The sequence below is a fragment of the Lepidochelys kempii genome, chromosome 10 (genome assembly GCF_965140285.1).
Source record: "Lepidochelys kempii isolate rLepKem1 chromosome 10, rLepKem1.hap1, whole genome shotgun sequence".
Lineage (NCBI taxonomy): Eukaryota > Metazoa > Chordata > Testudines > Cheloniidae > Lepidochelys > Lepidochelys kempii.
The window spans coordinates 79,334,018-79,346,177 of NC_136389.1; the positions used below are offsets into that span (position 1 = coordinate 79,334,018).

At 43.2% G+C, this 12,160-nt stretch overlaps 1 protein-coding gene across 15 annotated transcripts in view; it reads right to left on the reverse strand.

Annotated features, from left to right (window-relative positions):
* The window catches only part of MEGF11 (multiple EGF like domains 11), a 382,208-nt gene that overhangs the window by 49,360 nt on the left and 320,688 nt on the right, over nt 1-12,160 (reverse strand). For all 15 annotated transcript variants that reach the window (XR_012154103.1, XR_012154102.1, XM_073304382.2 and 12 more), the window contains 3 exons: nt 10,490-10,618; nt 5,437-5,565; nt 4,644-4,772 (listed from right to left, as the gene is read on the reverse strand). Coding sequence is in view for 13 of the 15 variants with exons in the window: in XM_073304382.2 (XP_073160483.1) it covers nt 4,644-4,772; nt 5,437-5,565; nt 10,490-10,618 (387 nt within the window). In the remaining 2 variants the exon portion in view is untranslated. The remainder of the gene's footprint in view (nt 1-4,643; nt 4,773-5,436; nt 5,566-10,489; nt 10,619-12,160) is intronic.

Below are 12,160 nucleotides of genomic sequence, written 5' to 3' on the forward strand. Positions count from 1 at the left end.
CATTCATAATTACCTCCACTAATACCAAAAGATAAACAGAATAGTGCAGATGGAATTACAAAATTGAGCATCTGAATGGTTTGCTTTGCTCTGCTTATATGATATTAGACTTCCTGTATTTCTATCATAGACAAAATGATTGAATGTCTAACTGGGAAATTTATTCATACAATTACCATGATGGCCTATTACAATAAATCTGTAGGCAGCTTATTATGCTTCTTCAGGCAACATTCAATAACAAATTGAAAGAAAGCCCGTAAACAAGTTCTGGCAACTCCTACTACTTTATAGAGAAGGCACATTATTGAATACATATACAATTGCTATGTTTCTCTATAATAAATGTTACTGGTTTTAAGATAGGACTTCCTATATTTTACTATGAACAAGTGGCACAGCATGGTGATACCTTTCCAGTGTCAACCTTAGATAAGTAACATCTTGTAGCCAAACGTTAATATTAAGTATTCAATATTTGCCAGTATCTGTATAATGATTCGTAACACATTTAATAAGTTATACAATTGTTTCTCTCTCTCTCATTAATGCATGCAAATTCCTAGATGAGAAAAATAAAATTGTTCTAATGAGTGCAGTTTGATATCAATTCAAAGGCTAGGTTTTCAGAATGAGGCACAAAAAGGGTATTTGGATTTGTATGCTTCAATTACTGTGTCCGATCTTAGCTGGTTTCCAAGAAAGTTTACCCTTTCATAAGGATATCAAGAATGTGGAGAGTGATTGTAAATACTAAAAATAAAAACGAGTTTGGGAAGCATCAGAAACCCTTAGGTTTCAGGGCATAAGGCAAGCTCCATCTAATGGGGGAGAAGGAAGCCTTCAGTGAAGGCAGGTTACCCCATAAATGCCTACTGCATCGTCCTCTGCAGCATCTGGTACTGGCCACCGTTGGTGGCAGGATGCTGGATTGAACAGACCACTAGTCTGTTCCGGTATGGAATTTCCTATGTGGTTATGTTCCTATTGCACGCACAGTTGCAATAAGTGTGCATACAAATGGACAACTAACATGCTAATGAGTGTCTTGTACACAATCTCTAACTGAGCATATTGAGTAAACCAGTTACACAGACACACATGTTCTTGCATGCATATACAAGCAAACATATTAATGCATCGCATCAATATATACACATATATCTAAAAGGCTGAATAAAAACACATAATTAGAAGCTCGCGGAAATAATTTTCTAGGATTTTATTTGCAATTCTGGCAGAAATGTTACAATATCACCTGAAGCAGAGCTCTGTGCAAGCTCAAAAGCGTGTCTCTCTCACCAACAGAAGCTGGTCCAATAAAAGATATTACCTCACTGTAGCGGGGCGGTCACGCCACTCCGCCCTGAAGGGGTTAAAACAGCCCTGGAAAAGGGCTGCCCCCAGGAACCAACAGGGTAGGCTAATTGGGAAGGCAGCCACAGCTGGGGCCACACCCCAATCAGGCCACAGCTGGCCCTATAAGAGGGCTGAGGGCCAGGAGCTGTGGGAGTCTCACTCCAGCCCTGGAGTGGGAAGGGTGAGCTGCCTGGGAGCAAGGTACCTGAAGTGGAGCAGTACTGGGGAGCTCCAGCCTGGTAAACCCCGAGGCTGCAGGCCTTGGTGAAGGCCTATGAAAAGGTACAGGGGCTGCAGAGAGGCAGCCCAGAGATAGGCAAAGGCAGCAGGTCCTAACCCCTTGCCAATGGTGAGTGGCCATTACACTGCAGTCTGCTCCAGCGAGTGGGGGTTAGATGATGACTGGCAGTAGCCACTGAGGTAAGGTGGGTTTAGAGGGTTGGGGGGTCCCCTGGGAGGGGAGACCCAGAGTAGGGGTACTGAAGAGGGCAGAACTGCGGGGTAAGGGGCACCAGGGTCTGGGAGGGACACGGGGCCAGCAGCAGGCGAGACATTGGCCTGCAGAGTACATGCCGAAGGCTGGAAGGAGCTAATTCCCAGGTGACCAGCAGGAGGCGCCACGCCAATGAGTCGCACCCATCTTGTCTCTATAATATCAGATAGGCATACACCAGTATGCAAGCAAAGAAATCAATTGGATTAATATCATGAGGAAGTTGAGCTGGATTTCACCCTCTCTTTGGAATTCAAATAAGTGTGTGGGAATTCTCTTTTGATTTACTACATTAGACAAGCTGGTAATTATTCAAGTACAACACATGCAGTATCCACTACCCTATTCTTTGTTGTTAGAAGAAGTTGTTTGGGCCTCGGTATTAAATAAGCCAGGAAGAAATTGACAGTAATTACAATTACAATCACAAATGCCAGCATCCTTGCAAAGTAATTTAATTCCATTGTTAAACACCACTCACTACTCTAGTTAAATGCACATCCTTCCAAAAATGCCATGCACTTACTTTAGCTACTGGTAAGAAGCTATTGTCCGTCCATTTGATCTATTTTTACCATAAAAGCTAAACGTTCCTCAAGTTCACACTGATGGCATAGCAGAAATAACAGCAGCAAAAACAGAATGTAAGGCTCCATGGCTCAGTTAGTTTCCATTCTGACTCGGACGAAGGAGCAAAAATCCCCAAAGTGGGCTACTTGGACCTTGGGTCCAGGCACATGGGAGTAAGGGAGGTTACTTCTCTGCTTGCCACCTCCCCAGGTAGGAAGGGGAAGGGAGTGGACAGAGTCGTGTTGCTCCTTCCCACCCAGACCTCAATTGCTGGCCAGCATAACTGAGCAGTCAAGTTCTTGCTAGCAAGAATATACACCAGGAATAAATTACTAATCCATGGAAGCAAGGAGGAAGCAGGGGAGAACTTGTTACTCAGAGGGCTGTCCTTGAGGCACGATGCCACCTGGGGCTGCTCACACACTACCCCTTGCCCAGGCTTGTGCCTAAAATTAATCTCTAGTCTCTAGCTGCTATAATACCATATTGGTTATGGAAGTCAGAGGGTGACTAAGATTCCTGCTGCCCAAGCAGGGGCTAGTGCATTGTAGCAGTGATATCCTCAGGCGTGGGGCAGTGATAGGGTGGTGCACAGTGAACCCCCCCTTAGTGGTAGTAAAGAATTCCCCAAAACTGCAGTGCTAGCAGCTCACTAGAGGGAGATTTTTCAAAGGCATAAAAGGGACCTAGGTGCCCAGCTCCCATGGACTTTCAGTGAGAGTCAGGGGCCTAACTGCCTGTGTGCCTTTGAAAATTTCTCCCACAGTGTCTAAATCAGAAAAGACTGGTTAAAATGCTTCGATGCAAGGGTGATGGCAGGTGTTATAGAGGGCGATGGGTGCTATAGAAATCCTGAAGGAAGGAAGGCAGAGATATAAATAGAAATGTCTCTCTTTGACAGGCCTCCTCCTGTTTCTTAAAACTCTTTTGTGTGAAACGGCTGCTTGGGCAGTGAGGCCCTCCTGATGGCTACAGCTGGGATAGCGTCGAATGGTTCAGAGCCAGCTTTGCCAATCAGGTTTTGTCTGGACATCCCATCGTTCCCTGGGATGCAAAGACGGTCACTTGTAAGGTTCATAAATGGGACATTTCTGTTTTAACTGCTCTTTGCTCCCCCATGGCTAAGAAGAGCCTGCGTTCTTTGCTTTCCATAGCATGAAATGTGTGGCATGCAAAGCACGCGGCAGTCCATGTAATTCTGAAAGACAAGGGTTATCTAGGAACGATGTACACATTCCAAAGGTCAATGAGCACATGACCACTGGGTCTGCAATACCTCACATTGGCATGTACAGCTTCCTGACTGCATGTCTAACAGGCTGATTTGCATGCAAAACTGTGGATGCAGCTGTTGCATGGGGTTTTGAAAATCTGTCACATTATTTTTATTAGTGCTAACAGGATTTCCGCAGGAAATGCTCTGTGTTCTGAGGTGAGATATACAACTTGTTGGGATAACATCGAAGGGATTCAAGGAGGCAAAAATCACTGAACACAAATTTGAGCGCATGCCTGTAGCTTCTTATTAGGAAGGACTGCTCCACCCCACCCCACTCCTTTTTCATCCAGCTGTCCGTTTTACAGTGAATTCACTGTACTGTTCCACCGTCCCACAAACAGGCTGAAATGCCCCAAAGGACCAGGTGCAGTATCAGTTTAATATCTGAAAGACCTGCCTCCAGAAACTGACACTAACCTGCACTGTCATGAGGACGTATTCCATGAATTCACAGGTCTCTTCCATCTCATGACTTACGAATATTTTAATTTTAAAAAGCATTATATTTGGAAACATCAGATTATTCCATATTTTGCTACTTAGCAAGCATTTTGTCAAGAAAAAGCATGATTTGTTACTGACTGTCCAGTGCCAAGTTAGAACCCCAAGACAGATAAAGCTCCAGGAAACCTGGCACTGTTAGAACCCAAAGGCAGAGATGCTCCATGAAGCCTGTCATTCTGTATTGATTTCTATTTGGGAGACAAACCTGTGTTCCATTCCTTTAAACCTGACAAACTATAGTAGAAAACAAAGAGAAGATTAGTGATCAGCCTGAATATTTCCCAGTTTTTCAAAGACATTCAGGGAATATGTTCATTACAGCAAACCTCTTTCAAGCTGAACTGAGAGCAGTACCAAGTCTATAATTTCCACCAAGATTCTAAAGGGAAAAACACTTCAGGAGAACACCTTGGAAAATGAAGAAATATTGCTGCTTACTTTGCTCACACTGTTTGCCTGTAAATCCAGTTCTGCATGTGCATTGCCCAGTGACGTGGTCACAATCTGCTCCATTCTGACACTGACAAACATTGGCACAATTTCTTCCATAAAAGGCCGCTGGGCAACCTGTCAAAAATAAGAACAAGGAAAGAATCAGAAATACACAAACTCAGTAGCATTAAAAGTACAAAGTGTTTTAGGGTCTACATATTTTTAATAATATTTTTTGTTACTCTAAATGCAGAGAGGAACCTCCAGTCAATGTTCTTGGACAGTGTTTCCCCACATCTTTCAGAATTGTCTCTTCAGTGATTCAAAAGAAAACCTGACCATCTATATAAACTGTACTTTTAAAAAATAAAAGAAGATGGTTACAGAAAGGAACTATCAGTTATTTGCAAATGAAGGGAGATTCTTGCATGCCCTCCAAAATTCCACCTTCTCTCTTACAGGAGCCTGCTCAAGGCTTGAAACCTGGCCTTGACAGGTCAAGAAGCCTCCTGTATTTTTGTCTGGACTAGGCCCTAGTTGTCAGGGCATTTAAAGGCCTGGACCTTACTTACAGCCCGTGCAAATATGAAAACAAGTCACAAAACTATGTGGCTAGTACCCTTTCATTATGGATCTTCAATACCGATGGGCCTTTCTTGTGTGTGATGAGATAAAAAGATTTGCAGATGCTAGCATGTGTATACACACACAGTGTTGTAATGCTCAGAACTGACACAAGGTGGCAGCATGTACTCCGGTAGATTCACCGCCAGGTGAACAGGGTCTCTAAAAGCCTTACGCTGAGTACAGTAGAGCCCAGTCCAGCCAGCAGTACATCTACATTCTCCATCGTAAGGGTTGCACATTGCTCCGTTGTGGCAGTTGCATGTGTGAACGCAATCTGGTCCCCAAAAACCCGCTGGACAAGCTACAGAGAGAGAGAGTGTACAATTAATAACTTGGACTAATAGGTGATTATTACTGATGGTTGTTAAGTGATCACAACATGCTTGGTGCTGCACAAAGATACAAAGACAGCCTCCTACACACTGCAAAGCTTACTTTCCAATACAGGGATTGCGTGACAACAGCAATTAGCTCCAAACCAAGGAAAACCTGAACATTTAGGCCCACATGATGCAACCTGATTCATGCTGGTAGACCCTTAAACCTGTGGAGCACCTCAGTGAAATCAGTGGGGCTATGTATCGGTACACTGGTCCGTCAGCCAGGTCAATTTGTAGGTTCAAGGTTTTTGATCCATACGTGCAGGGGCACTAGTCTAGAACTTTGGAGCCACTGGTTCAATCCCCTGACCTGCCAGAGGCTTCATGTGTGACCATTGGCAAGTCACTTAGTTTCTCCATGCCTCTGTTTCCTATCTGTGCAATGAGGATAACAGCACTCCCCTACCTCACAGGTGTGTTCTGAGGAGAAACACATTCAAGTTGTGAGGTGCCACAGTGGTCTGAATATCGCAGATGGATAGATGATCCAGACAGCGTATTGCTCTAACTATTCTATTCAATCTTATTGCCTCACTGGCTTTATCTGTCGAGTCAATTTAGACAGAGTTTAAAATACGAAAATAACTTAAATTTTCTCTCTCATATTCTGGCATCCTGCATAACACAACACAGCTATTCATGGTTTACATTTGATTTGCAACCAAGTACTAAAACTACTGACTTAGTCTGTACTGCAGAGCAGTACCAAACTGTTGTAAAAAAGTAAAGAACGCGAAGTGTAAATTCAAATCCATAACATCTGATTGTTTCTGCTGATGAGGATTTTTTTTTTAGATAAATTAAGGTCTTCAAGTATGCTAGTGCTTTTTCAAAACTTAGCATGTTAAGCCTCTTCCTGTAACTGCAGTAAGTCACATAGTTATTAGTACCAGATAAAAAGATCCAACCGGTTAATAACCCTTAAGCATAACACCTGTATTTCTGCTGCCTTTCCAAGAAAAAAAACAAGTCCCTTTCCATTGCTTCATACTGAAGACATGAATTTATAAGGCAAGAAATAGTTCACAGGCAAGCTGAACATTCATAGCAGTGGTGAACATTTCCATGCTGCCTGATATGGGAGTATTGTGGGCGCTCAGTTTGTGAGAGAGAAATACAACAGCTGTGTTAGGGTTTGTGGAGTTAGCCATGCTGCCACGTATGTTATACAAAAATCTGTGTGTGCTAGCCAGCCCATGAAATTCCACTGGCATCAGCTTGGAAGGTAAATAAAGACCTGCCTATGTTGGTGGCCAGGATATACAGGAAAGATGACTTAAACCACAGAAAAGATCACTGAATTCACAAGGCGCAAGTTAGGGGTGGATCTGGTGCAAGGTATTCACACCAGAACCTAGCAGAAGTGCCCATCTGGCTACATTGCCTTTGTGGGAGGAGACTTGCACGCTTCTCCAGCTGCTTTGGAACTGGCTTTGGGATCCAGGAGCCACAACCGTCTCCTTTGCAGCTCCCCCTCTCAGCTGCCCCAAAAAGAAAAGGAGTACTTGTGGCACCTTAAAGACTAACCAATTTATTTGAGCATAAGCTTTCGTGAGCTACAGCTCACTTCATCGGATGCATACTGTGGAAACTGCAGAAGACATTATATACACATAGACCATGAAACAATACCTCCTCCCACCCCACTCTCCTGCTGGTAGTAGCTTATCTAAAGTGATCACTCTCCTTACAATGTGTATGATAATCAAGGTGGGCCATTTCCAGCACAAATCCAGGTTTTCTCACCCCCGGCCCCCCTTTTTCCAAAAACCACACACACAAACTCACTCTCCTGCTGGTAATAGCTTATCCAAAGTGACCACTCTCATTACTATGTGTATGAAAATCAAGGTGGGCCATTTCCAGCACAAATCCAGGTTTTCTCACCCTGCCCCCCCCCCCCAAAACACACACACACAAACTCACTCTCCTGCTGGTAACAGCCCATCCAAAGCGACCACTCTCCCCACAATGTGCACGATAATCAAGGTGGACCATTTCCAGCACAAATCCAGGTCTTCTCACCCCGCCCCATAAACTCACTCTCCTGCTGGTAACAGGCCATCCAAAGCGACCACTCTCCCCACAATGTGCATGATAATCAAGGTGGGCCATTTCCAGCATAACTCCAAGTTTAACCAGAACGTCTGGGGGGGGCGGTAGGAAAAAACAAGGGGAAATAGGCTACCTTGCATAATGACTTAGCCACTCCCAGTCTCTATTTAAGCCTAAATTAATAGTATCCAATTTCCAAATGAATTCCAATTCAGCAGTTTCTCGCTGGAGTCTGGATTTGAAGTTTTTTTGTTGTAAGATAGCGACCTTCATGTCTGTAATTGCGTGACCAGAGAGATTGAAGTGTTCTCCAACTGGTTTATGAATGTTATAATTCTTGACATCTGATTTGTGTCCATTTATTCTTTTACGTAGAGACTGTCCAGTTTGACCAATGTACATGGCAGAGGGGCATTGCTGGCACATGATGGCATATATTACATTGGTGGATGTGCAGGTGAACAAGCCTCTGATAGTGTGGCTGATGTTATTAGGCCCTGTGATGGTGTCCCCTGAATAGATATGTGGGCACAGTTGGCAATGAGCTTTGTTGCAAGGATAGGTTCCCGGGTTAGTGGTTCTGTTGTGTGGTATGTGGTTGTTGGTGAGTATTTGCTTCAGGTTGGGGGGCTGTCTGTAGGCAAGGACCAGCCTGTCTCCCTATCTCCCAAGATTTGTGAGTGTGTTGGGTCATCCTTCAGGATAGGTTGTAGATCCTTAATAATGCGTTAGAGGGGTTTTAGTTGGGGGCTGAAGGTGACGGCTAGTGGCGTTCTGTTATTTTCTTTGTTAGGCCTGTCCTGTAGTAGGTGACTTCTGGGAACTCTTCTGGCTCTATCAATCTGTTTCTTCACTTCCGCAGGTGGGTATTGTAGTTGTAAGAATGCTTGATAGAGATCTTGTAGGTGTTTGTCTCTGTCTGAGGGGTTGGAGCAAATGCGGTTGTATCGCAGAGCTTGGCTGTAGACGATGGATCGTGTGGTGTGGTCAGGGTGAAAGCTGGAGGCATGTAGGTAGGAATAGCAGTCAGTAGGTTTCCGGTATGGGGTGGTGTTTCTGTGACCATTGTTTATTAGCACTGTAGTGTCCAGGAAGTGGATCTCTTGTATGGACTGGACCAGGCTGAGGTTGATGGTGGGACGGAAATTGTTGAAATCATGGTGGAATTCCTCAAGGGCTTCTTTTCCATGGGTCCAGATGATGAAGATGTCATCAATATAGCGCAAGTAGAGTAGGGGCATTAGGGGACGAGAGCTGAGGAAGCGTTGTTCTAAGTCAGCCATAAAAATGTTGGCATACTGTGGAGCCATGCGGGTACCCATAGCAGTGCCGCTGATTGAAGGTATACATTGTCCCCAAATGTAAAATAGTTATGGGTAAGGACAAAGTCACAAAGTTCAGCCACCAGGTTAGCCGTGACATTATCGGGGATAGCTATTTCCCCTTGTTTTTTCCTCCCCCCCCCCCCCCCAGACGTTCTGGTTAAACTTGGATTTAAGCTGGAAATGGCCCACCTTGATTATCGTGCACATTGTAACGGTCACTTTGGATAAGCAGGAGAGTGGGGTGGGAGGAGGTATTGTTTCATGGTCTCTGTGCATATAATGTCTTCTGCAGTTTCCACAGTATGCATCTGATGAAGTGAGCTGTAGCTCACGAAAGCTTATGCTCAAATAAATTGGTTCGTCTCTAAGGTGCCACAAGTACTCCTTTTCTTTTTGCGAATACAGACCAACACGGCTGTTACTCTGAAACCTGTCAGCTGCCCCAAGTAACTCTCGGTGTTTGAGCGGTCTGATCCCATTTCTTTGTGGAAGAGTTCACCCATTGACTTCAATGATTGCAGCAGACAGCCCTAGAACTACACCAACTAGAATGCCAAGTTCATATTGGTAACTTTCACATTTTCTAACCCCGAAGAAACCATCAGGCCCCACTCAGCAAGCAAAAAACCCATTTTTTTCCCAAGGTTAACAGACGCTAACAGTCATTTCCCGATTACATGGTTAAATATAATGAACAATCCATGGAGTTTACAACCTTTTTTATTTTTTGAGTGACAGCAATATTCTGCCTGTGGAAGACACACAATAAAAGCAAAATTACAGCCATCTGTTTTCATCCGATTCATACTTTATCACACAAAGTTTAATATATTTTATTCTGAATGCTGTCTAATATGCTAGTTGTATCCTGAATATGAAGTAACATTTCAGAATGATAGGATATTGCTTCCCACTGTGATCTGTCTTCAATTAAGGAACATGTTCAGGAAATGACACTTTGGGATCAGCAAATGTCAATTTTCTACCTGGGCAATTTTCAGCAAGAAGCCATGCATCCCTTCAAACGCACATTGCCTTTTACAATTAAATTACATTTAATAGGAATATAACATCTTCTGAATTTCTCAACTGTGTGGGCCTGGTACCTGAAAACATTTATTGGCTAATAATTTCTCATGTAATAGGTGAAAGAAAGTGATTAAAAATGGAATTCAACTAGAAATTACAAGGGAGCATGGATCTTTCTTTACTGAGAAGAGCTTGTGACCTTGCTATGCAATCATAGGAGCTAGTAACTGTCCATGTAAATTCCAAATGCAGATGCTAATTCAAGCCAAAGCTTACAGATTAATTAAAGGAAATAAGCTATAAAGAGAATAAAGCACTGGCTGCTAGAACACTTTAGGGATTTCCCTGGAAATATCATTTTTTGTCCTTAACTTTAGAGCACTTCAAACTCAAATAAACTTAAAATAAGAGATGTAAAAACCAAAATTTTGCTTACTCTGAGAGCAGTCTTTCCCAATCCACCCCGGAAAACACTGACAAGTTCCATCAATAGGATTGCATGTGCCGTTGTTGGTACATTGACAGACCTCAGCACAGTTCTTCCCATACCTTCCACCAGCACACACTGTAGAAACACAAGGCACAAGTGTTAGGAAATAATATGACTTAATGTCTAGCGATGACTGGTTAAAAGTAATAATGATATTCACCTGTCCTAGAAAGGGTGCAAGTCAAACAGGGACAACTCTTTGAGTAAACCAACCCTAAAAGGAAGAAGCTAACCAAGTCTATTTTGGCTGGCAAAATTCTGGATATAAAACATGTTCTTGTAACACAGGCACCTCAAAACCCGTATTTCTGATTGAAAAGGTGGTTACCAGTAACACCTAAGATTACAATAACAAAGAAATTAAAGAAAGGGAATGGGTAGACCAATCAGCTGCAGGCACCGCAATACCAGAAAGAGCAACAAATTGAAGGAATTCAGAGACATAATTGAGGGATCATAAGGACTGATTTAAGGACTTAGCCAAATGACGCCTACAGAGGGAAGAAAACTCCAAAGAAGTAATGGGACTGTTAAAGTGGCACAAGGGATTATAACCAGACATACATCTGTCAAGGACAATCTCAGTATACTTGGTCCTGCTTCAGCATGGGAGGACCTCTTGAAGTCCTTTCTAGCCCTACCTTTATTTGATTCTACAATGATTGGGATTAAATTAAGGAAGGGAATAATTTATGCTAAATACCAGAAAAAAAAGGTCCTAATGGTGGGATCTCCTAGCAAAATAGTCTCAAGAAGGCTAGACTTATTCACGTTGAGATCCAGGAATGTGGACTGAATATAGCTGGAAGCTACTCTGAGGAGCTAACTGCATCTGTCTGCTCTGCATACTACTGCAAGTTTTCTGTGAATAAATCTTTGGAACACTGAAGAATAACACTGTACATCTTTCGGCAGAGCACTGGACGTTACTGACACCCCAATTATCTGTGCTCTGCCTCCCTGGCCCAAGAATGAGAATCCCATTGATGTGATACATATTATGGGGAATTGAAAACATTTCTTTTTAACCTGGCACTGATGTCTTCAGTGGAAAGGTACACAACCTGTGCATCTGAAGTCATTAATGCATAGAGTGTAAGTCTCTCCTATTGGGATGCACAGCAGCCTACAAACCAGGAGGGAGTTTGCCTATAATATACAATCCCCCTTTACAAGATCACGAGCTGTACAACTAAGCACATACATGTGAAGAAATGTCAAATTATTTTCAGGATATAAGAGATGTGACAATAACACTGCATTAAATCCTGCAAATCTCAACACGACAGTAGTGGCTACGCAATAGCCAGTTTCACCTCGCTTGGGGGTCTGATCCCATGAGGTCATGAGGAGAGAGAGAAACAGAACTTGTGCTTCTAAATCCTTTAGGCACTTCTGAAACTCTCCCCTGAGCTTCCCAACTCTCAGCAAAGTCAATGGGAGTTGGGACCCTCAGCACCTTGCGGAATCAGGCCATAGGAGAATAACAGAAAGGCATGATAAGCCAAGAAAGCCTGAATATTTACACCATGTAAGCCTGGAGAAAGACATCTGCCACAAGGAAGCACAAGTGCTACTACTGAAAATTCAGGCTTATTTCAGTCAGCATCTATCTAT